We start from the raw sequence: 26,834 nt of genomic DNA, 5'->3' as shown, positions 1-26,834 counted from the left end.
GTACTCACCACACAAATAATGTATCTTTTAACATTTCATATGCTGTTAAAAGAATTCTAGCTAAACTGTCTGCAAATTACCTTTTCTAGTTTTACCCTCAGTGAACCAGAAAACAGCTAAATCAGGAGCACATGGATTCAATAAAGTATAGACATGGTCAAGGGGTTCCAGGTGTTCTCAACACACAGGTATTAGGTGGACTTTGGCATTTGCAAATAATACTCTGGTCTATCTCTGAAATCCACGGGATGCTAAAAACAAGGAAATACAGGCTCAAAAAAAAAAAAATACAGGCTCACTGTTGGCTGAAATACTGCTCAAGAGATCATCAGAGCTGCTAATTGTAGGGCTAGAAAAAAATCTCTGTATTTACATCAAATGTATACAACACAGAGAGTGATTTCACTCAACATGATTCAAGAGCCATCTGATACAGCCATGCAGAAACAAAAGTAGATGCTATAGTCTCTAAATTTACAAAACATTTACTTTGAAACAAATATCAGTCTCAGAAAGTTGTAATTATTTTCTCCCCTACCTTGGTCCTGTGCCTTTTGAGGAATGATGTCAATCCAGTTTAGGTGGAAAGAGGTATATAATGAAAAGGACTACTACAGAAAAGAAGTCAACTGCTTCCACGGTGGGAAGATTTTGCCTGCCCGTTCACGGACTATTCTGACTTACTGGCCTCATGCCTATTTTCACCCCACTCCTGTGTATTAAATTTTCCATCATGGTCCTTTTAAGCCCATGTGCCACAAAAGACACATAAATCTTTACATCATAATTTTATTTAAATGCTATATATCCGAATCAACTCTTCCTGCCCCAACCCACAAGAGTAGTTGTAAATAACGTGTCAGGAGTAGGTCTTATTTTTTTTTTAATTTTTTATTTTATTTTATTTATTTATGATAGCCACACAGTGAGAGAGAGAGAGGCAGAGACATAGGCAGAGGGAGAAGCAGGCTCCATGCACCGGGAGCCCGACGTGGGATTCGATCCCGGGTCTCCAGGATCACGCCCTGGGCCAAAGGCAGGCGCTAAACCGCTGCGCCACCCAGGGATCCCAGGAGTAGGTCTTAAAACTCAAATCTGAGCACCTTCCCCCAGCAGACAACCATATTCCCAAAATATTGCTGACAACACCTGTTTTCATTTTTAAAACACTTACTGAGCACCTACTAGGTGTGGAAAGGAACAGCAAGATGTAAAGCATGAAGGTCAGAGAACTTGCAACCTAGGGGTTGGGTCAAGGCAAAGGTGTGAGTGCGCACAAGGAACAGTGGCAGCTCTTGGTGAGAGCTGAGGGCTGCTGGCTATTTTCTAAATCACATAAAAGCCAACAGGTATAAAGCCATGTCTGGGCTGGGGCAAGAATGGTAGTGATCCGAGAGACTAGAAGGATTAGCAGGGAGATCTATTCCTAATCTGTTCCTCATCAGCTGAAAGCAGTGACTTAACAACAGAAAACAATCAAAGTAAGACAGATGCTTAAAATGTCCCTGAACTCCCTCCCAACACAAAGCTTTCGTATTCGATCTGCAGAGATGGAGACATTTCGACACTCATATAAATGGTCAGTTCTCTGCGAGAGATTATTAAGAGTTACCTTGGTGATCAACGTAAGGCTTGAAGGCCTGAAGGATTTTTGGCATAGCCACCCCCATGTCAAGTTCCGTCAGAGTTAGTTCATTCATAAAGTAGGGGAGCTGGAGGAGAAAAGTAAACAATGAATGAGACATTAGTAACCTGGTCAGTGTTAGAATTCAGCATCTGCTCAGAAGGAGAGAAGGTCAAGGTTTTGGGGACACATTCATTTCCCTGAAATTTACTGAGTACATACTGCATATGAGGCATCATCCTACAGAGAGAGCTGTGGACAAGTCAGGCAAGCTCCTTGCTATCCTGGGGTTTATGTTGGAGAGGTGGTAACAGATAAATAAGTAGATAAATAAATAGTTTGAGAGAGTGGTTAGTGTTACAGAGACAGTAAGGCTAGTGGTGGGACAGAGGGAGCCAGGATGTGGGTCGGGGGTGGCTATTTTGGAAGTTGGAGAAGGCTTCTGTGAAGAGTGCCGATTGGCCAAAGACCTGACTGAGGAAGGGGGAGCCAGCCATGCTGGTCAGGTTAACAATGCCTGGCTAGAGTGTGGGAAAGTGGATCCCTCTTAGACTACTAGTGGGGAGTTAAGAAATTGCTGTAACATTTATGATAGGCAAATTCACAATATTTATTAAAATGCTTGGAAAAAAAGAAAATTCACATCCCTTGATACAGTGCTGGACATTTTCTGTTTGCACCCCCTGGATTCAAGTTCTGAGAGGCTGGTCTGTGCAAAGCACACCGATGGGCTCTCCTGCCCTCTGGCTTCTGGTTGGGCTGGCCGATGGGATCCACCAATGCGCAGGGAAGAGGGGAGGTATTTGGAAAAGAGTGCTGTCAGGTATTTGTCCCCTCCCTCTGTTGAAGGCCACAGCTCCTGTCAGACAGGCAACCTCTCCACACAGCCATGGTCTGGTAACTGCTCCCTGCTTTCCCCCTACAGAGAGTGCTAAGAGCTCCCCACTGCTGCCAGCCCTGGGTCCTGCCCTGTTCTTGGTTTCCTTACATTGCCCCACACATTTATAAATCTTTTCCTTAACAAACTCTCCTCTCAGGTGATGCCACTTGAGTGTGCCATTTGTTTTCTGCTGGGACCCCAACTAATACAGTGTCAGTAGGAACCTGCTCTAAAGGAAATAACAGGAGTACTAATATCATGCTTAGAAATTCCTACTTTGCCTTGAGACTGAGGAATTAATTCATCTATTTCTTTCACCTGAATTTAGGTATGTGTATATATTATTATTTTAATTTGTAGTCTAGTCTTCATTTTAGTATAAGATATAAATCAGGGATCCACTTTAAACTTTTTTCCCCAATGCCTTCTCAGGCGTCTTATTGAACAACCAATACTTTCCCCACTAACTCGTAGCGCCATCTTTATATATGAGATTCCCATGACACTGGAGCCTATAATGAGCCCCCAGTTTTTCTACCAGCATCAAACTGGCTTTTTAAAATACACATACACTGAACATTTCCCATAAAATGTGGTAACATTTAGCCAGGCATGGATTTAATGCCTATTTTGGCTGGACCTCTTCAGCTAAGTTGTACACTTTGACAATTCACCAGAGAAGTTTCTCCTTCTCTGTTTTTCTGCAGGGGTGGGATAGTTAAAGAATTATGACATCTGTGATGAACAAAATGTGACCAAAGGCAGTACTCAAATGTGCATTTTGAATTGGTGGTTGCTGGATATGGAAAACCTTTTTTCCAAGGCATCACTGTTATGTGGTGGCTGACCTTCCAATCAGCCTACTTGGCCAAGAACGTAGCCAGATTCTTGCACCTTTGCCCCAGACTGTCTATTATCATCACTCTAATACCCAGTGAGTCAGGAGCATGCTGGGTTTCTATGGGAACAGGAGTCCAACACTGATCAAGGGGAGTGGATGCAGAGATGGCATTCCCAGTCCCCTGTCCAACCTCCCAGCCCTCCCACTCTGTACTCTGTGGTTCCTACAAGGGTAGAGGAGGGACCTGAGACAAAGGGCTGAGGGACCAGGGACTGGGAAAGACTCAGCAGGGTTGGGCCAGGCCTAATCATCAGTAGGCAGAATGAGGAGGGGCTCTGCAGGGCCCAGATTCCTACTTATTCACCTGAGTGCCTAACTCCAAGATTCTAGAACATCTCTCACCCTTCCCCTCCAAATCACAACTGCTTTGAATAAAAACTCTTAGAACAGGCCCCAGCCTAGTCAGCCTCCTTCCTACTCTGCAGGGGAAGGCAAGGAAACGTCACTCCTTCTGCTCTTTTCTACCAGAAACTCTCTTCTTCCCACCCAAAGGCATCACAGAGAGACAAGAACCCACTGCATGTTCTTTACCCTCTTAAGTGAACCCAACTGGACATTCAGGTGAATGGAACATTCTCAGGTTGGTGGGAGGAACTGCTGGAAGCTGTCTGCAATAACAACATTTGCTGACACAGGCATAAGAGGCCCATGACTGAGGGCCCCGGGGCAGTGTTGGGAGGGGCCGGCTGAAGCCAAGAATGTACTTGCTGTTGGGGCAGAAACCCAGATTGTTTTAAACCATCACTGGGCACCAGATACACACACAGGGCTGCTCTTTCACAACATGAGTCATTATCACATGTGAGGGTGACAATCTGAGACCGCAGGGCAAAGCCAGCAAAGAGTTCTCCATATGTCAGGCCTTGAAGGGAAACCAGGAGATGGGAGATCTTTGTCAAAGCTCAGGCTCCTCCGGCTATTCTGGCTCTTGTATTGGCCATTAACCAACACTCACTACTAGATTTAGTTCTTTCCAGAATATGTGGCTTTCCAGAATATGATGATCAGAGTCTTTTTGGTAGGGGTGGCAACAGGTTCAGAATTGGTAGGAATATCCTGCTGCCTTTCTGTTTATTCCATTATATCCAGGGTCTCCTCTAGTCTTGCAGGACACTCAGGTATTGACCTGCTGGTACTACTGGAGCCAGGCCATTTTTTCCATCCTAACCTTCTAGCACTTCTGACCTCAGTTTTAAGTCTGCAAACTGAAAAAGCCCACATGACCAGCAAAGGGAGAAGATGAAAATAAAAGACTTTCCCTCAGCTTCCTCTGGAATGAGAGAGCCTATCATTCTCCAAGACGGTAGAGGATCCATGGACTTCCAGCACTCAAGAGAAGCGTGGGACAAGACCCTGCCTCAGTTTGTTTTGGAATGTGTGTAATTGGGACAGCAACGTCCTGTCCGGAGTTGAGGCACGCCCTGCTTTCTGCCTCCCACTGCCAGGACTCCCAGCCCTCATGTTCAGGGAAGGGCCCCCAGCAGTCTTTGGGAAAAGAAGAGGGCCAGCCCCACTTGCGTGTCTTTACCCAGAACTCATCAAGCTCTCCATAATTTTCTAAAAAGGGGGAAGAGGTGGAGTGAGCTCCAGCTTGGCTGCTTGTGTGCGAACATGGAAGGGTCACTGCTGCTTCCTACTCCCAGTTGGACCTGGCTAGCAGAGTGGTTTCAACCCTCAATCTACCTGAGAAACAACAGGCTGACCCAGGTCAACTGAGCCCTCCCAAATCCTTGCCCTGAATTCTGCACGAAATCCACTCTTCCAGCTCAGATGGTGGTCTCTTTTCTTCATGTCCTCTTAGGGAAGAGAGGACATGGGCCTCCAGCTTGCCAGAACTTGACTGAGCCCTTAAGATCCTTGGTTTGCCACCCAAAGGAATTACACAAGTCACACTGAAGTTTCTTCATGCCTGCATTTTCTAATGAAATTTTACCTTAGCCCACAGTTCCTAACCTGGAGTCCTTGAACTCTCTGAAGTCATGGGCAAAATTCTGCATCACTGTGCATTTTTCTAGGGAAAGGATTCATCTGTTTCTGCATCTCAAAGGTATCTCTGACCCATAATGATCTACAGCTGCTGACTGTGCCACTTCTCAGTGAAAATTTGGGGACCAAAGGGACTCCTCCTTGGTTGGGTCTTCCTTGGGTCAGAAACTTACTTCTATGTAACCTTAGTAAGGTCTCTGGGTTGGCAGAGGTGGTACTAAATGAGTCACTTAGTGGCAATCATGAGGAATATTTATACAGTTTAAACTTATTTCCAAGTGGACCTTGATCAGCACCAGGACTGGTGTTTTCAGCAAAGAGAGAGCCCAAAATAAAATACCATCTGGCCACAAGTAAAGGTCAGACCCAGACACATTTGGAGTGCCATGCTAACTTTCCCAGCTTGGAGAGAGAGCATGACTTGGGAAAGAGGTCTGTAGTCTGGCACTTTCTGCAGCAGAGATAGAACAGCCCCCAGACTCTGAGGCCGGGTGGGCTCCTGAAGTATGATTTAAGTTCCTTACTGATTTAAAGACAACAGAGGTCTACATGACACACCAGCTACAAAAGCTCCCATTTTCCCAAACCAAATTCTGGATTATCACCTAGAGTGGGTAATAATGAGGGGCACACAAAGGAAAAAGTAAACAGGCACATTCACTAGGGTCCCCAGGTCGGGTGAGTCCTACAGTCAAGGTCACAGCTCAAGATATACTGTGGTTCTCATATGTTATATGCTTTAAGCCAAGTTTTTGTCCCCTTAGGATATAATGATACAAAACTTCAAAATTAAGAAAGATGAAGAATTGGAAGCCTCTTGGGTGGAAAACGGTACCTTTATTTTGCTGAGTTTCATTTGGATTTTCTTAGATACCAGGTCAGACCAATATTTCTCTCCTAAGAAGTCCCAAAACATTCTTCCAAGGAAGGCGTTCACCCAGGCTTCCTGTTCTTCCTCCTCAGAGGGCGGAGCCTCTGGCAACTGGCAAAAGAAAGAGAACCAAAATTAGCTGGAAAGCAACTGGAGAATAAGACAGGTGCTTATTTTTACAAAGTCACTGAAGGTCCTTCCCTATAGAGATGGGCGGCCACGGGAGTTTTATTTCTCCCCTACAAATTACAAGCCTCATGTTATGTCAGTGAATAGAAAAAGGGAGCAACAAAAGCCACCATCACAGATAAAAACTCCTATTTGTCTCTTTTCTTTTTCTACCAGTCTTCCTGTGAATGAGCTAATATTTCATACAATTAGCTCAACCAGATTGCCCTGCCTCCCAAATGAGCTTGGTACCCACTTCTGATTAATGACACCTCTGATCAAATGTCTGCCTGTCTTCTTCCAGCAGAGGCTCCCTAAAACATATAACCATCAGGCTGGTCCTCCCAAGGCAGCCCCAAAGCCTCTAGGCCCAGGACTCCCTCAGTCAGCTGTGAACACACAGCCCTCTTGGGCGTGGGGCAGGGAGCTGTTTAAAAACACTGGTGCCTGGGCCCTACACCCAGAGGTACTAATTTAAGTGGGTATCCAAATTTCCAGCAGCTCTCTCACTGATGTAATGAACAGGTGAGGCTGAGAACCACAGCCTCAGATTAGAGAGAGCCTGTTCTCAGGAATTCTGTGAAAACCCCTCCGGCTGTTCTCCCCAATCTCAGCCCAATGACATACCCTAGACCTCACCACCGCTGGGTACAATCGGTCTTAAACATCTAGCACAGCCAGTATGCGAGGCAGGAGGAGAGCAAACGTGAGTTAGTCTCTGATTTCCAAGGCTAATCATCAGACGATGGACCCTTGCCCAGAGAGGGCCACGTGGGGTGAAGCAGGAGGGAAAAATAGGTGGCAAGGTACCAGCAGTGCAGGTAATGCTTGCAGACCACAACTGTCGTCACAGGTGCCACCAACTGACCCTGCGCCAGGCCCTGATAAGACAACTTCTCAGGCTCCCTCATTTATGCCTTACAATAGCCCAGAAAGACGGAACCTTTACTTCTATTTTAGGGGTGAGGAAATGGACTTGGAACCATTCATGTCCTGCCTGAGGCCCCTCGTTGATCAGTGCAGCCTGACTCAGAGCCTCTTTCCAGAAGGTGGTGTGACCAGCACCTGGTGTGACAGACATTTCCTTATGCTGAGATCTCTAATTAGACTACAGCCTTACTGAAACAATTAGCCTGGAAAGCAAAGACCAAAAAACCCAGAAATGCAGAAATGAGCAAACTGTTTACCCTTTCTCTTCCCTCTGCGGTTTGTACAAATGCATCTGCCCTGACCTCCGGGCTGCCTGCAGCCATAACACACATCAGACTCCTGCAGTATCTCCAGGCTTGCTGCATGAGCTCACGCTAGGGCAATCTGTGGTGGGCGGCTGGGTCTAGGCCAGGGGGACTGTACCCAGGTGGCCTAGTGCTCATGCATTTGACACCTGGAGATGTGATGACTTGTGAGTACCCCAAAGGTCTATGGCATGTACCCGTGTGTGATTTTTCTGGAGCCTGGAGCTCTGTGGGTCTGAACCGCTCACTGAGCTTGTGCAGGGACTGGTGGACTGCCCAGCGCCCACCTGTCCACTAGTCTTGTCAGAGCAGGCGCCGTTTCTCTCTTTGGGGGTCTGGGAGTTTGCTTGTGTTTTTATATTTAATGTTCTCACGTATAAGGGGAGATATTTTATGTTCTAGGAGTCCTTCAAGTGTGGGTGTTTTTGCAGGTCTCCCTTAGGAACGTTGGTGGGTCTCATTTAAAAAAAATTAAACTCTGGTTTAAAAAATAATACATGTTGGTCATTCCATTTCAGAAGACATGGCTCTACCTCACTGGTTTCAATGGCTGTACAACGCCTCTGTCCTTTCTAGTGCTGTAATATCTTTTGTTATTAATCAATACTTTTTTTTAAGATTTTATTTTTAAGTAATCTCTATACTCAACGTGCAGCTCAAACTCACAACCCCAAGATCAGGAGTTTCACACTTCCCCAACAGAGCCGGCTGGGCACCTCTCACCCAAGACACTTCTACCACCAGGTCTTGGGTACAAGAGCAGAAGTCTGTGATCACTGGGCATTTGGTCATGCTACAGGTATTACATGTTTTTTGGAATCACTTTTCTCTCTGCCTGAACATCTGCGCCCACCCCCCATGGGGATCTGGTCCAGCTTTTCTGAGGTTACGGTCTTTGAGTCACATCAGATTATCTACACAGACTTCCGAGTAAACACCCATCCAAGGACGATGCCCTCCTCCCCCAGGTATTTAGGCAGTGCCAAGTTGTGCCCACACCAGGCAGTGCATGTCTTGCTTAGATCTGGAGGCAACATAAGAGAATTGGTCACTTTCCCCCCTCTATTAGCCTTTCTTTACAACCCTAGATATTCACAGCAAACAGGTTTGGCACAAAAATAGCAAGGAACAAAGGGCTATTTCAGAATTTACGTCCAAGCCGAAGGCATATGATGTGGAAACACATTTCTGAAATAACTGACAAGCAGGTTGTTTTTTCTTTTCAACAGTTCCTTCTGCAGGCTTCTCTCCACAGATTCACTGGGAACAAAGAAAAATCCAAGAGCAGCAGGACATTGACAATGCATCAAAGCAGCTTTATGAACAAAATCTGGATTCACTGGACTACTAGAAAGAACTCACTTCCAATGAACGTCATAAAAATTTAAGAGCTTAAAGAATAAATATGCATGCGTTTCCTAACACTGCCATTTGCCTGCAGGAAGGAACGTGAGAATATTCATTTCACCATTTCAATTGCACATGTACATGTAGATAGGGTACCTTTCTCAAAATGACTGCCAAAAAAAAGGTCTGGAAGGTCTGACAGGCAGAAGCTAAAGGAGGCTACCAGGCTTGTCTGAGTAGCTTTTGGGATATAGTTTATTATAAGCTAACCTCCAGAGTAAAGTACAAATTTACTTAATTTTTTAGCCTAATCTTTGCTGTAACAAATGGCCAGGAGGCCAAGGCCAGCCCAGCTTTTTTTGTTCCAAAGAGAGCTTAGTGCCTCTGCTCTAAAGGTTTGGTCACACACAATCTGGTGCCACTAGGGTTTCACAGAGGACTACTGGGTCCAGAAGACACAATGGAAGACCTTTCCTCCAGATCTGTTAGCTGTTTTCCCAATTATAAAAACAATACATATTTATTGCAGAGAACACCCATAACCCCACTATCCAAATGTAAGGCTGATGAGAATCCAGATAGCTGACAACCTAGGGACAAAAGGAATTTGGGGTAGGGGGATTCACTGGTTGTAAGAGAGTTCTATTTTCTTTTTTCTATCAGTTTTTTTTTTTCAATGTATGCTTTTAGGATACTTTTTAGGATACAGAACTTTTTAAAAAAACAAAATTGGATCAAACTAACATGGTTTTGAATCTTCTTTTTTTTTTTTTTTTTACAGCTTTACAGAGATATAGTTTACATAACACACAATTCACCCATTTATCTAAGAGTACAATCTATGGTTTTTAGCATATTCACAGAATTATGAAGCCATCACCACCATCAACTTTAGAACATTTTAAAAAAATCTTTGAGAGCGAGCAAGCACACACACACATGTGCAGAAATGGTGAGGGACAGAGGTAGAGAGAAGAGGAAGCAGACTTCCTGCTGAGCTTGGAGCTCCCAGTGGGGCCTGATCTCTTGACCTAGAGATCACAACCTGAGCTGAAATCAAGAGTTGGATGCCTGACTGAGCTACCCAGGTGCTCCAACTTTAGAACATTTTAATTACCCTCCAAAGAAACCCTGTATCCCTTAGCAGTTACTTGCCATTCTTCCCCAACTCCATCCCTGCTACCACCGTTCCCACCGGCACCATCCCCATTAGCCTCATCCCCAACACCAACACCTCTCCCCACAAGCCCCAGGCAACCAACCACTAATATATCTCAGCAAATTCACCTATTCTAGATATTTCATATAAATGGAATCCTGCAACATGTTCTTTTGTGACTGACTTCTCTTGTAAGCATAATGTTCTCAAGATTTACCAATGCTGTAGCAGGTGCTGGCACATTATTCCTATTACAGAATAACATTCTATCGTGTGTATACACCATACTTGATGTAAGTTTCAGTTGCTTCCACTTTTGGCTACTGTGAATAATGCTGCCATGAACATCTGTGTACAAATTTTTGTGCAGACATAGGTTTCTATTCATTTCTCTAGGATATATACCTAAGGGTGAAATTGCTAGATCACATAGCTATATGTTTACTTTGAGAACCTACCAAAGTGCTTTCTACAGCAGCTGAATCATTTTACATTCCCACCATCAACCCAAAATGGTTCTACTTTCTCAATATTCTAATACTTGCTATTTATTATTATTATTATTATTATTATTATTATTATTATTATTATTAATTCTAGCCATCCTAGTGGTTGTGAAGTGGTATCTCATTATGGTTTCTTTTTTTTTTTTTTTTTTTTTTAATTTTTATTTATTTATGATAGTCAGAGAGAGACGGAGAGAGGCAGAGACACAGGCAGAGGGAGAAGCAGGCTCCATGCACCGGGAACCCGACGTGGGATTCGATCCCGGGTCTCCAGGATCGCGCCCTGGGCCAAAGGCAGGCGCTAAACCACTGCGCCACCCAGGGATCCCCTCATTATGGTTTCGAATCGAATTTCCCGGATGACTAATGACTGAGTATCTTTTCTAGGCTCACTGGCCATCTGTATTTCTTCTTTAGAGAAATGTCTATTCAAATCCTTTGTCCATTTTTTTTAAGGTTTTATTTATTTATTTGACAGAGTGTGTGTGTGTGTGTGTGTGCACAAGCAGTGGGAGCTGCAGAGGGAGAGGGAGAAGCAGGCTCCCCACTAAGCAGGGAACCAGGTGCAGGGCTTAATCCCAGGCAAACACTTAACTGACTGAGCCACCCAGGCATTCCCCTTTGCCCGCTTCTTAATTAGGTCATTTACCTTTTAAGTGTTCCATTTTAAGTCCTTTGTTTATTCTAGGTAACAGAATATCAGATACATGATTTGCAGATATTTTCTCCCATTCTATGGGTTGTCTTTCACAATCTTATTGGTATTGTTTGCAGCACAAAAGTTTTTAATTTTGACGAAATCTAACTTATCTTTTAAAATGTTTTTGGTTGCATGTACTTTTGGGTATCTTATCTAAGAAAGTTTTACCTAACCCTAAACCACAGAGATTTACTCCTGTGTTTTCTTCTAAGAGTTTTATAGTTTTAGCTCTTATATTGAAGTCTACAATCCTTTTGAGTTAGTTTTTGTATATGGTGTGAGGTAGGGGTCCAACTTCATTCTTTTGCCATGTGGATACCAGTTGTTCCAGCACCCATTTGTTGAAAACACTATTCTCTCCCTCCTACCTCCTTGAATTGTCTTGGCACTCTTTTCTGTATCCTTTCTAAAATTTATGTTTATTTTTTTTTATTTTTTTTTAAAGATTTTATTTATTTATTCATAGAGACAGAGAGAGAGAGGCAGAGACACAGGCAGAGGGAGAAGCAGGCACCATACAGAGAGCCTGACGTGGGACTCGATCCAGGGTCTCCAGGATCACGCCCTGGGCTGCAGGCAGCGCTAAACCGCTGCGCCACTGGGGCTGCCCTAAAATTTATGTTTAAAATGGCTCTATGGCTTCATATTTTTTATTCACTGTATGAAGAGCACTTTTTAATTCTACTTTTAAATGTCTGAAAAGCTGACTTTGAGCAGGAAAGGGGAAGCCTTGGAAAACCACTCTGCCAACTAAGATTTCCTGGTTTCTGTTGGATTCCTATTTGCTTTTTTGGGGTTCTTGTCTCATGATCCAGTTAATAGGTGACAAGATAATTAGTACAACTGTAATAATGAAAACAGGGCTCTCCAAACCTGGGAAGCTTACATTATTTCTAAACATTTAGGATCTTCCCTGAATGAGTGTGGAAGTGTGTGACATGATCTGAATACTAGAGCCTTGCACCTGCCTCAAGGATAGGCAAAGCACTGCCCCACCGATGGTCCTCTCTCCCAGGCAGTCCACTCTGGGGCACACAGAATTAGTAGCCTCTCTGGCCTCACACCCCTGAGCAAATCTGCAAGCAGCCTGTGTGGTCTCCCTTCTTGAGGTAACCACACTAGGGGTAATACTATGCCACCCTTAGACTTTTTTTAAAAGAGAGCTTCCCTCTTAACATACAGTGTGCTCTTAGTTTCATAAGAGTTTCCTTATTTTCTGGTTTTCTGAATTACTATTAAAATCTCCTCCTCCAACCAAGCCGACTACCTTGACAAGACAATAAAGCTCTGGTCTCCCCAGCCAGCCTCATGGTCTCTCAACTACTCTAGAGGTTAAGTTGCCTGAACAGTGAGAAAATGGCTCCAACACCACAGAGATTCAGAGGCTTGCACAGTCTGTGGCTGCGGGACAAAGCAGTCACAAGGGCAAGTCAGGGCTCAGTGGCTGGTCACTAACCACTACACATCTGGAGAACCAGGCCCTTCCCCCAAAATAGTAATTTTATGATTCCAATTTTGAGCTCCAAAATGGTTTCAATATGCAGAATCCCCTGGTTATGTTTTTAATAATAAATATTTGTATTTATTATAATAAATAATAGTAAATAATTTAATAATAAATTATACTTTAAGGAAGGATGATCACCAAAAGTGTTTTAGCATTGTTTAATGCAAACTTTGTCTATATTTACTAATTATACCCTAAGTGTTTTTAACAGTGGTTTGACTCCTGAGCCCCAGTGGCCTTATTTACCTCCAAACCTAGCTTAGCAGTGGGTGACATGTCAGAAAAGAGGCCCAGCGGGTGGAAGTTGCCATTAGTCTCAGAGCCCTCAGGGTAAGATACGCTTTGACCATGGCCAAAAAGAGGCAGCAGCAGGGGGAGAGTAGGGAGAAGAGAAGTTGAGGCAAAATCTGGAGCTGTCTCCCCAAGCTCCCTCTCTGAAAGAGGAAGGGGCCTGCTACTCTGGGTAAGCTCTGGCTGGTGGCTGACACTGACTATGTGACACTGTAACATGAAGAGATGTCAAAGGTTCATTTGTGTCTCTGAGCCCTTTGAGTTTCTCCTAGACTTGTGATATCAGAGGCACAGAGTAATAGTTAAATAACAGCTTATTCAAGACTGTCTTAACTAGCAGACCACCCGAGAGCCAGGACATGGCCCACACACGCTTCAGGCAGGTCAAATGGATGCGGGAGCCCAGCAACGGACCTCATGTGCTTTCTTCCAAAGATCCTTTTTTTAAGGACAGTCATCCTGTTTGCACAATAATTTTTTTTCCCCCCAATTCTGGCTTTCTGGTTTCCCAGCCTACACAAACTAGAATTGTTATATTAAGGGTAGGGGTGGGAGATGGGCATTAGCACTCAAGGAAAATCCACTAGAAGGACATATACCAACACCAGCCAACAGACAATCCAGAGAAACTACTGCACAATCTGCAGCCTGGGATAGCTCAGATGGGGGTGAAAGGTCTCCAAGCTCAAGTAGGCCTGCATGACGACAAGCCTGAATTTCTGTTTGTTAAGTCCTTAAATTATCAAGATTAAATCATCCATGCCTGCTCTGCCTAAGGGGGCCAGGAAATGCAATGTGGTTTTTAAAGATTTTCATCAGATTTAGGAAAGGAAAGACATGTTTTGGTGCTTAAAGAGGTAAATGCCAAGTACTCAGAAAGGAGGTTTGCACTAGAAAACTCTCCCCTGCTTGGGGGGCAGCAATGCTGGGTGGAGGGGCTGTGTTATGTGCCATTGGGGCCTCCCAGCCCATCGTGGGGTTTCCATAGACTCCAGCAAGGACAGGACACATGTACAGGTAACACACTGAGGAAACTATGTTCAAAGACATGTTTTTGTATTTTTAACTTAAGGAACTCTTTTAAAAAGCAAGCATTATCATTAGACAATTTTCTTACATTAGTATACAATTCTCCCCCTGATTTCCCTGAAGCTGATGAGAATCCAGATAGCTGACAACCTAGGGACAAAAGAAATTTGGGGTAGGGGGATTCACTGGTTGTAAACAGGACATTCCTAGAATAGTCTTTTATTACCCAACTCCACCCTAGAGGAAGGCCTACTTCCCACTCTAGTTGGTAACTTAGGTCAGAAAGCAGAGGCAGTGAGGAAGGGACCAGCTGAGGCACAGGGTCTTTTTGGCCTGACAAAGTCAGCTGAATGACGGTTCAGGGGCCTCTTTCCCACTGAAGAGGATCAACAGAATTAGTCAAAACCCATGACTGACGAACAGCACAGAGAAGGCACCGAGTGCTTCCCATGAAGAACAGAGATATGGTCACTTGAAGAGGTCAAACATTTCAGTAAGTTACTGAACAGGAGAAAAACGGGTTTTGTGCTACACAGGCCAGAGGTGGTGCTTAGAGCATGAGTGGAGGAGTGGCAGGAAGCCTCAGGTCCAGCACCAAAATGGCAGTGGTGGCAGCTGGGGGCCTACGAGTGTCAGATCAGGTTTTGTCTACGCCATCACTTAGCAACTGTGAAATTAAGCTACTTAATTCTTGTGAACCTGTTTCCTCATCTACAAAATAGAGAATACCATTCATCTGCAAGACTGTTGAAGGGGTCAGAGTAATTCTATTGCAGTGCCTAATAGAATCTGGCATATGGCAGCTTAGATTAGCTATCTTATTGCAAATGATCCTGAGTCAATGGCCAGCTTGTTACTCTACAGGAGGAATGCTCGTGGTAAATCTTCAAAAGCACTGGACATAGCTAATGAGTCCAAGAATCTGAGAATACAAACATAACTGAGGAATTAAGACCTTTATTACTAATGATTCTGAGAACTTCCCTGATTGCCCAGTTGCTCAGGTCAAAGGCCCCTCTGGTTCTCTCATACCCACATCTAATTCATCAGCAAATCCAGCCAGCTCCCCTCCAACACATATCCCAACTGCAGCTGTTCTCACCACCCACTGCTCTCCCTCATCACAGCCCCATCCCCCACAGCCCCAAGGGTGCCCCCTGCCCCCCCACTCTCCATGGACAGCCATTTTTAAACTTAAATCCTCCTTAGAACTGATCCCATGAGGCCCTACCTCTCCGTCATTGCAGGGCCTCATCACAGTTCCTTATACTCCAACCACATCCCTGCTTTGGGGTCTTGGCACTTGCTGGTCCCCTCACCTGGAAGGCTCCTCCCACACACAGCCCAGGGCTCACTTCCTCACTTTGGTCAGGTCTGTGCCCAAATGTCACCTCCTCAAGGAGGCCCTCCTGGACCACCACTCTAAAACAGCAGTCTGGCCACTTTCCATTCCCCCTTACTTGGCTTTATTTTAATTCTTGCCACCACCAGATGTTTGTTTCTTGCTGTCTCCCTGACTAGAGTATAAGCTCCCTGAGGGCAAGGCCCTTATCTATCTTGGTCATTACTGTGTCCCCAGTGCCTAGAGCAGTGCTAAGTGCTTATGTATGAAGAAATGAGTTTGAGTAGAAAAGCAGTATAGCCACAGCCCAGGCAGCCAGCTTTACCTTCTTCCCAGCCGTGGGGCTGCTTTCCGCACTCTGCACAGGGCTCCTCTGGGGGCTTCGATTTTCCTGGGGGACACATCTGGCCATGTACACACTGTAGTCCAGAAGCATCTTCTGCCGCACACTGCCCACCAGCTCCTTCTGCTTCGGCTGGGACATGATCTCCTCCACGCTGCCTTTGCTGCTGCTGCGGCTGTGGGTCAGGTGCCCTGAGGGACTGTTGTGTCTGCTGTGTGAAGGCAAAACACCTGCAGCAAAGAGGGGCTGGCTGTTAATGCACGTGAAGGAAACAATTGCAAAGTCAATGGTACATCAAACAAACCTCCCTGGGCTGAGTTGAAAACTAGCTAAAATGCTAACAAGTGAGTGTTTAAAAAAAAATATTTATAAGGTTATTTCCTATCTTGGAAAATATCTTCCACTCTAATAACAGATCATTTTTTTTAAAGTTTTTATTCTTCCCTAAGACAATTCAGAGGAACTGAAAGCCATGAAGTCCATGTGGTAAGTACCTTTTTCTTTTTTCCTTGTGATCATTTAAGGTCAAATACGGAACTGACATACCCCATGGACAAATGAAAAGTGGGCAGAAAGCTAACTGTTCACCCATAGCTCATGGCAATTCCAGACCTGTCATCTTTCATTTAACAAAGATTTTTATCAAGCAGTTTCTCTGGGCCAATTCCACATGAAACAAAGAATAAGACATAATCCCTGCCCTTGGGTTTGGGCACCTAGGCAAGTAAATCACAGCCCTCTATAAAAATCATTGTAACTGAAGCATAACTAAAGGACTTTCAAGACAGAAAGAAGAGGGTGACTATCTCCACCCAAGAGAGACCAGGACTAACTTTCACAGATAGTGTCCTCTGGGCTGCCTCTGGAAGAAATAGTTGGCATTTTCCTGGTGCAGGTGGGAGGAAGAACACTCCAGGTAGAGGGAAGAGCACATGCAAAAGCAATGACAGATCCCAGTATGTCTGGAGAATGCTGAGAGGTTCAGTGAGGGTTCAAGTGGCATACATGGGGCAGAAGGACAGGAAATGAACAGAGGCTCATTTATCAGTACAAATATGAATCAGGAGGCCAGGGGACTCTGCATTTTTATGGTGATCTCAGGTTTAGAGAACCATGTTTACAGCCAGGAGTTTGAGAGCACTAATCTGATATACTGCCCTGACTCATCCATCTCCTTATCACAACCAGGATTCTCCTGAGGTTTCTTCTCTCAGAGGAGTCAAAATATAAAGTACAAATAAATATAATCCTAAGGAACCAACAGAGGTGAAAAACTATATATCTGCAAGCTGTTCCAAAACTGGTTAAATGGTTTGGTACACAGAGCTGCCTAGAAGTGATCAGCACAGTGATCAACCTAAAAGGTAAACAACTCCTAGGTACACTCCTTAGGTAGCAGACCATCATCAGTTCAGGGTGGCTTTCCTTCCTTCCTACCTGGGAATCTCTCTCCCTTGCCTATGTGCCTTTTAAAAATACTGGAGCATTTAGCACGTGTCATTACCTGGTTTACTTCCAGAAACACCAGGTGGCTTCTTGATTTCTGACTTCAGTTTAGATGCCAGAATAAATCGCCTAAACCACTCCTCTTTCTCTCGGCCAGTTCTCCCAAAGAGATATAGTATCTGATCTCGCTGGCCAGATCTTGTTCCCTCCTGAGGATGGGGTGGCTTCTTAGGGTCCTCGCCTCCCAGCTCTCTCTCAGCTGGTGGCTTTTCTTCAGAAGTCTCTTTATCAGTCTGGGCCTTAGACATAAAGTCATCTTGTCGACCAAGTTCAATGCAAATGGGGTACTTTTTATTCCAAATTCGTTTTCGAGCCAAACTTTTAGGCACAAGATAAATCTACAGGAAAGAGAAATGATGATTGACATAAGAAATTAAGAACTAGCCACACTGTGCATTAATATTATGCAGGAAACAAATGCAAACTTTATAGCTTTTTTGACTAAAATAATGAGCGTAAAATAATTACCACCCATCTACAACAGGACTATAGAAACTGGGATAAATTTTTAGAAGTGACTTGTTATTCTTCAAACCCATTCCAGAAGTAGATATTTAAGAACTTTGCAAGAATTACAAGTATCTATAATTTTCAGGTAACAGTGGCATAAAAATTATTAAGCAGGTTATCATCAACTAAGTTTCATAACCCTGGATCAACTTTAAATTTGAAAAAAAAAGAGTTTATCGAACTAGATCTAGATGGGAAGCTCAAGTTTATCAGTCTCAAGTTAAGAATGAATTTATACAAAAATGATTTTAAATACTTCTGTCATTCAGGGTAAACTTAAAGCTCACTCATTTGAGTTATAACAACAGAGAACATATAGCTTTTTTGGAATAATAAACAATTTACATTCTCACAGTAGTATATAATACTTATCAAATGTAGTTATGTTGCATAACCATAATTTTCAGAGTCTTCATTCATTATTACCCTAGCACCACTACTCATAGCTTTTCATTGGACTGAAAAAGTTAACTCTCAAAGTCAGATGAGTGTGCTATGCCTTTGTTCCTCAAAGTGTGGTCCATGGACCAGCACCAGAGTATCACCTGGGAGCTCATAAAAATGCATCCTCTCAGGCCCTATTCAGACTTGCACTTAGAATCTGCATTTAAAAAGATGCTTGGGGGATTTGCATGAAGGGTACTGCCCTAAATTATAATAATACTTTAAACACACGCGTGCACACACATATATACATATTACACAATACACATACACCTTTTTGAGGGGAAAAATGCAGTAGAACAACCAAGATTCCAAATGCTTTTCTTTCATTTAAATTTCTCAAATTAGCAGGCTTACCTTGCTGTCTGAAAGGTCGTAGATTTTCTGGCTGATGTAGGTAACCTCTGGCTTTGTTTCATTGTAGCTTGCCCTCCTAGATATATTTTTATTGGGCTTTGAAAGTCTTAAGGTCCCACCCTCAAGTCGAACAAAGACTGAATGTGTCAAAGTTGCATGGTAGGTTTCTGGATCATAGTTGTAAATCTCATTCATCCATCCCTGATGGAGAAAAACTTCCATTAGTGAAATTAGAATAAACACAAATCTTATTCGATACAAAAATGAAAGTATTCGGGACACTGAAACCAAATCTGTGACGCAAGTATCAAGGCATTGGTAACTAGAGGTTGCTAAGACAAATGTGAAGCTTGAAGAATGATAATCAGTGTTGAGGTGTAATCTGCTAGGTTTTTGATAACTAAAAATCTGAATTTGGAGGGATAATGATAATGTCCATTTCTCTAAATAAAAGGTTCCTTTCTTTTTTATTAATTATTTTTTAAAAGATTTTTATTTATTTATATGACAGAGAGAGAGTGAGCACAAGCAGGGAAAGTTGCAGAGGGAGAGGAATAAACAAGCTCCCTGCTGAACAAGGAGCCTGACATGGGGCTTGATCCTAGGACCCTGGGATCATGACCTGAGCCAAAGGCAGACACTTAACCAACTGAACCATGCAAACTTTCTTTCCTTTTTAAAAGATAACAAGCAAATCAGGAAACTCAAACGTGGTTTTTTTTTTTTGTTTGTTTGTTTTTTTGTTTTTTCAAACGTGTTATTCATGTAAATAGAGAAAGTCTTTCAGCCTGACCTCTAGGTGTGAATAATCCCACCCAGTCTGGCCTTCTTCAATTTGCCAAACTCATCCTCTTCTCAGCTCACCTGCAAAACATCTTTGGAATTTTACAGATCATATTCATTCACGCTACCATTCCAGGACTGAGAGAACTACCACTCCATTACTAACTCACTGAAATCACACAGTAAGGCAGATGGTATTAGGCATTAAGTATTATAGATATATGATCAATAGTATGTCAAAATCAAAAGATATATAGTAACTTAAATGAGTTATATTATGCCCCAGGTCCCCCTCAATCAACACAAATGTACTTATACATTGATCTTCAAAAGGAGCACATATATTAATATGTACGGACAACACACCATAAAATTATGCTAAAGCTATTCTCATAACAATACTCAATATTTATCATCTAATACTCTACCTGCCCCACAGTCCCTTTTCAGATGATATAGTGGCCCAGATCTTTTTAAAAGAAGTTCTCTTGGGAATTTTAATTGATTCCCTTCCATACCCCTCTTTTTTTTTTTTTTTTTTTACGATTTAGAGAGAAAGTATGCATGTGCACATGGGGGAAGGGAGCAGAAGAAGAGGGAGAGAGAATCTCAAGCAGACTCCCCACTGAATGAGGAGACCAATGCAGGGCTCAATCTCAGACCCTGAGATCATGACCTGAGCTAAAATCAAGAGTAGGAATGCTTAACCAACTGAGCAACCTCAGCACCCCTATACTCCCCTCATTTTATACATGTTTTTGAACCAGAGAGGTACTAAAAATCACAATGCAACTGAGAATGTCCTTCTTTTCAAAGAATGGCCATTTCCACAATGTGTACTTGAGCCTCACACTGAAGTCCCGACCTGAAGCCTCTGCAAATGAGGAATCCTTAGAATTCTTTTTTATTTATTTATCCATTCATCAAAACATGCACTGAGTCTATATCCCAAGTAATGTGTTAGGAGTTGATTCAAAAATTTTTTAAAGGACAGGATTTTTGACCCAAGCATGCTCCCAAATCAATAGAGAATTAGGTCTTCATTTTTACAACCCTCCTGGAGTAACCGTTAAAAGGTCATCACCAGGTGCCTGGATGGCTCAGTCAGTTAAGCATCTGCCTTTGGCTCAGATCCTGATCCCAGAGTCCTGGAATCGAGCCCTGCATTGGGTTCCCTACTCAGCAGAGAGCCTGCTTCTCCCTCTTCCTTTGCCCCTCCCAGCTCGTGCTCTTTCTCCACTCTCTCTCAAATAAACAAAATCTTAAAAAAAAGAAGCAAGAAAAAGGTCATCACCAAGAGTATTCTGAATGTTAAGTAAAAACAGACAAAAGTACTTTTTCGTGGGGTGTGTGTGAAATTTATGAGCTAATTATATAATTTTATATATCTTAGCACAGTTTTATGGGGGTTTTTATTTTTTGTTTTTTTTGGGGTTTTTTTTTTTGCATGAGTTAGGAATATCTCTCCTTCCTCCCAGTGCATCACTGCATTCATTAAAAATGTTGAATGAGCAAGCAGTGGCCACAGGAAGAGGGTGTAATCTAGGTGTTACAATGATCAGAGCAATGAAATGAACAGGGGACAAGCGACACAGAGCACAGTGGGACCTGGAGTGGACTGTACTGCCAGGGTATCAGTTTGGGTAGGTTTATTTGGCTAAGTATAGAACCAAGCACATCTTTTGGTTCATAGTTTTTTTGCCTTTTTACTTAGTACATTCATTGATTTTTGAATGTTGAAACAGTCTTACATTCTTAGTAAAATTATGTATTGGTCACAATGTGCTGAAGTTGGATTATCCCAGCTCACAAGAGCTAATTCTACACATCTCTTCCTGACTCTGTGCTTGGGGACCTCACAGTGGTAGCTTACAACTGGCCGTGGTGGGAGTTTTTCATTTTTTTGTGGGATTTTCTATACCATGGAAATCAGTGAACAGTACAAAGAGGGCTTCCCCTTAACCCAGAGAGCCAGTTTACCAGCACAGTACTATAATTATCCTTTTCATACATTGCTGAATTTGGCTTGCTAATAATATTTTGTTCACTTGTCCCTCTAAGCTCATAAGGGAAATTGATCTATAGTTTTCTTGCAATATCTTTCAATATTAATTAGCCTCATATAATAAGTTGAGAAGTGTCCCTTCTCCTATTTTCTGGAAATTTGTATAAAATATTTCTTCCTTAAAGGTTTGGCAAATTTGCCAAGGAAGCTATCTCAGCCTGGAGTTTTCTTTATAGAAAGGTTTTAAACTATGAATTCAATTGAATTTAAATAACATAAAAATATAAATAAATAAATAATAAACTATGAATTCATTTAAGTTTCTACTGGAAATTACACTATTTCTTCTCGAGTGAGCTCTTGTAGTTTGTGTCTTATAAGGAATTTATCTATTTCATATAAGTTGTTCAACTTCTGGGCATAATGTTTGTAATATTTCCCTATTATGCTTTTAAGTCTGTAGAGTCTAGTAATATTACCTAATATCAGTAATTAGTACTTCTAAAATGAGCACTTAATGCTATTAATTTCCCTCTAAGCACTGTGTCAGCTGTAAATTTTGATATGTTATATTTTTAATTTCATTTCATTAAAATATTTTCTACTTTCCCCTGTGGCTATCTTTGGACCAACAGGGTAATTAGAAGTATGCTGTTTAATTTCCAAATATTTGAGAATTTTCCAGATATCTTTGTTATTGGTTTTTAGTTTAATTTCATGATGGTCAGAAAACATGCTTTATAAAATTTCCGTTCTTTTAAACTTTATTTTTTATTCACTAAGTTTTTGAAGTTCGTTAAATTCAAACATTCACTATAATATGGTGTATCAGGTGAATGTTCCATGTACACTATAAAAATATAGACTTTCTATAAAGAACATGAAGCAGATCTGATTTTTCTGGACTGCTTCAGAGCCATGCTCGAAGGCCAGGCTGTATTTACTTGCAGAACTACTAAACCCAAGAAGAATCTGTGGAGGAAGGGATGGAAGGACTGGTGCTTAAACATTTCTTAGTCCCAGGGAATGACAATGAGATTTCATTTATTTTTCATTTTATCGTGTCATTTATGAGCCATTTAGCCATGCAGTCCTCACTTGGGAATGCTCTTCTTGAATTATTTCACTCTGAGTGTACATTTCCTACCTAGAACACAGGCTATTTGAGGTGACACCCTCTGTGGGGTCCATATTATATCTTAGCTGAGATGTTAAACCTTTATTTAACTGATTATTCAGTTATAATAATAATTTGATATGTCAAAAGTTTCTACAATATCTCCATATAAGATTTTTCATTTGTTTCTAGCTATGTAAAATTATAGAACTAAAAAGCCAATAGAACTAACATGATACTGGAATTTTGGCTAAAATACCCAGCATTATAAGTTATCATCTAGATATCACCAGATTAGAAAAGGCTGAAAGAAAAAAAAAAAAGCATATTATGAAGTTATTCTCAAATAACAGGACAGTTTCTGAGAAATAGAGTAAGTAGTGTGAGCGGTTTTGAAACTTCTGAGATTGCACAGGTTAAATGATTTATGAATAAGAGACATTTTGAAAAAAAAAATTAAGAGACATTTTGGGGAAAAAAAGGTTGTTTCTCTCCAATTGCTTTCATTTTATTTTTCCTAGTAAGTCAGAAAATGTAGAGTTGTCCCGGGAAGCACTATCTGTTGGAAATATAATATAAACCATAAATATGCATCATGAAAATATCTAATTTTAAATTGTCTAGTAGTAATAAAAAAGAAAAAAGCAAGTGAAATTAATTTTAACAATGTATTTAACTCAATACAGTTGACCCTTGAACATGGGTTGAATTGTGCAGGTCCACTTACGTGCAGATTTTTTTAATGAATACAGTATATTAATGTAAATGTACTTTCTCTTCATGATTTTCTTAATATTTTTTTCTCCAGCTTATTTTAAGAATATGGTATACAATACACATACTGTACAAAATATATGTTGACTATTTGTTATTGGTAAGGCTTCCTGATCAACAACAGGTTATTTGTAGTTAAGTTTTAGGGGAATCCAAAGTTATACAAGAATATTCCCGACTGCACAGGGAGTTGGTTCAGTGGTCCGTATACCCAAATATTATCATTTCAACATATAACATTAACAATTTCTAATTATATTTTACATTCTTTGTTTTGTACTAAGCCTTCAAAATCCAGCACATATATCACACATAGAGCACATCTCAGTTTGAACCACCTGCACTGCAAGTGCTCAACAGCACCATGTGGCTAGCAGCTACTTATATTAGTACACATCCAATACATAGGTTCTGGCTTTTGAGCCTAGACACCAGGCTCAAGCAGATCGATCAACATCCTCCTCTCTTCTCTTACTGTACTTCCAGGATTCTAAATTTTATTTTATTTTAAGCAATCTCTATGCCCAACATGGGGCCTGAACTCATGACCCCAAGATCAAGAGTCATATGCTGTACTGACTGAGCCAGCCAGGTGCCCTTCTTGCTCAAACCTCCAACACAGGCAGTTTTATGCTGTGTTCTACACTCTGCTTTACCAAATTACATGAGAGAAGATAATCTAAGTAATCTCCAGATGAAACATCCAATCTTAGAAATTCAAAACCACTCTAAAAAGCTAACACGCAGGGCAGGGCATCTGGCTGGCTCAGTCAGAAGAGCACATGACTCCTGATCTCAAGGTCATGAGTTCAAGTCCCATGTTGGGTGTAGAAATTACTAAAAATAATAAACTTTAAAAAAAACTAACATGCAATCTTAAAAAGTATAGAAGTAATCTAAGTAAAAGGCTAAAGTTTTTGAAAACCCTTACAGTTCTATAAGATCATTAAAAGATACTCAATTTGTGAACAAACTTACAGTAAGTTTTTGCTTATTCCTCTGTTTTTTTTAGTAGAAAAGACAACAGAAAAAAAAAAAAAAAGAAAAGAAAAGACAACAGGACACACAGGCACATGTATTAGGACATAAGCATGCTTCAGCTCACCTGTTTACAGGATCACTGGTGAAGAGCCATTGCTCAGTACTAGTCTAACGAACTGCTGCCCCATTACTATTCCTGGTAAACTTCCTTTATCTGGTTAACAAGAATAACCATTTCCACAGTGCTTCAAGGATTTGCTCTCGACCTAGCAGCCTGAGCTCCTACCCAAGCCAAGAGCCAGCCCTCCAGAATTCTTGTTGGGCTACAACCCAAGACCCCCAACATGGCCACAGTTCCAAGATGATATGTGATTGTCCTTCGCTGACTGCTCTGACAGGTCACTCTCTACCACTTGCCAAATTGCAGCAATATTAGAACCACTGGATATATAGAGGCATGTGGAGGAGAAAAGAGTTTCAAGTCCTACACAGTTTAGGAACAAAACCCCACACCTGACCCATGAGAGGACACAGCAGTGAGAGGCGAGGGTAGGCCTAGGGAAACATTCTAGGAGATGCCTTCCCTTGGGAAAGGTCATGGGGGCTCCAAGTTCCCTTCTGGTTCAGGGCTGGCTTGAGCCTCCTCTTCCCCACCCACTCCTTTCAGAACCACCAGTGGCTGCATTCCAATACAAAGGGCCCTGTGACTTTTCCTTCCTTTTATCTTCCTGCTTCCTGTGCTACCATTTTCTTTTCTTCAGGTTCAGGAGCTATCAGAGGCTAGAGCCCACAGCTGCCAACAAACAAATAAATAAAACCCATGAATCAGGATTTCAATTGCACGTCTATTGTAGACAATCATTTGTTAGCTTCAGTGAGGCGTGACCTTGATTCAGTGACGCCTGAATACTTGATTACATGACAGACTGCTGGTCAAAACACATGCACTGCAACCTACCCACAAATATTAGCAGAACTGCTGCATCTGACACACCTGCATTCCAATCCTGGCTTCACCACTTTCTAACTGCCAGGCTGGATGATGCTTATCCCTAGACTCTCAGTCTTCAGGCCAGTGAGATGGTCTAACATGGCTTACTCCCCAGTTCCATGCCTCCCCCATCCCCACATCACCCTCTTCTCTGGCCATTATGAATTTCTCCATGCTGATGGTACTTTATTGAGGTATAATTTGCATGCATACTAAAAGGAAGAAATCTTACTCATAGGATATTTAAGAATAATTGTAATAATAGTTGACATTTGAGCTCCTAGTATGATCCAGGCATTTCAGGTACATTAGCTACCTCAGCCAATTACCTAAGATTTTCTAAGAGAGGTTGAGCGATTTGCCTAAAGAATGGTTAAAAAAAAAAAAAACAAAGTGGCCCAGAGAGTGGCAAAGCCAGTACTTAAGCCAAGTCTACCTGACTTTGAGCCCAGTCTCCTACCTCCTCTCCATGGCATGGCCCACTTTCTGTCTGGCTAGTCATCCCCTAGGTCGTGGCAAAAGTGACATTTCTTCTAGGGAGCCTCTCTGATCACTGAGGCTCTGTTTTCTATTACCTTCCTCCTATCACTGTATCTGTTAACTGCCTGGTCTACTTAAGTACAAACACTGCAAGACCATTGGAGTTATAACAAATGTTCGTTGACTCAATACATGACTGTAGCCTAATTTGGACAGCGCCTGTGGGGATTACATGAAATCTGTACAAGTGAGTTGGACAAGCTGGTGTCCCCTTCACAGCCTGCAGTAGTATTCTAGCTGCTAAGTAGAAAGAAGCACAGAGAGTGGCAGAGGTTACTTTGAAGTAGAAGGCTTGACCACTGCTCCCAAGGAGAAAAACCAAGTTATAATTGCACAAAATAGCACAGAACAAGAGAAAAGGAAACCTCAGGAAGAATCTTAAAAGATGTTAAAGCTTTTCAGGACAAAAACTGAATTAGCTACTACTCCTCTGTAGCAGAGAGAGGCAGGTGTGATGACTGGTGCTCAGGTTTCCTGATCCTCATGCAGGGCTCCTTCCAGAACATCACAAGCTTTGAGAGGAAACCTGGAGAGACTCACAGGGGCTGCTACTTGCCCCATGTCAATCAGGCAACCAGGATGCTGATGGCCATTGGAGGCTTGGGCCAAGAGGTGGCCAGGTATGATTCTCCCGCTTCTGTTCCCAAACCACACAAGTCTGTCCTTGCAGAAAGTGATCTCCCAATTGCCTTTTGATACCATCAATCAGCCAATTTCTCCCCTGTGGCTTGACCACCGCCCCAGATTAAGCTGCAAGTAGAATTTCCAGAGCTAAGCAGTCAAAGATCAAATCTTGAGAGCAGTGCAGCAACTTCAAGGCCTTCACTTGGTTCACCATATAGTGCCCAGCTGTCTACTGCTCAGCTGTTCAATAACTCTTAACCCTCAATTTCTCAGTAGGTAAGATATTTCTCTAATTTTATTTTGTTATGGGACA

General features: G+C 42.3%; 1 protein-coding gene across 5 annotated transcripts in view; it reads right to left on the bottom strand.

Moving 5' to 3' along the window:
• Positions 1-26,834, bottom strand: part of TEX2 (testis expressed 2) — a 101,744-nt gene that overhangs the window by 19,796 nt on the left and 55,114 nt on the right. For all 5 annotated transcript variants that reach the window (XM_077853784.1, XM_077853788.1, XM_077853785.1 and 2 more), the window contains 5 exons: positions 18,707-18,907; positions 17,394-17,733; positions 15,872-16,119; positions 6,227-6,373; positions 1,613-1,712 (listed from right to left, as the gene is read on the bottom strand). In XM_077853784.1, coding sequence (XP_077709910.1) covers positions 1,613-1,712; positions 6,227-6,373; positions 15,872-16,119; positions 17,394-17,733; positions 18,707-18,907 — 1,036 coding nt within the window. The remainder of the gene's footprint in view (positions 1-1,612; positions 1,713-6,226; positions 6,374-15,871; positions 16,120-17,393; positions 17,734-18,706; positions 18,908-26,834) is intronic.

Source organism: Canis aureus, chromosome 16 (assembly GCF_053574225.1).
Source record: "Canis aureus isolate CA01 chromosome 16, VMU_Caureus_v.1.0, whole genome shotgun sequence".
NCBI lineage: Eukaryota > Metazoa > Chordata > Mammalia > Carnivora > Canidae > Canis > Canis aureus.
The sequence above is the reverse complement of the archived record's forward strand: the minus strand, read 5'-3'. Positions and strand labels throughout refer to the sequence as shown.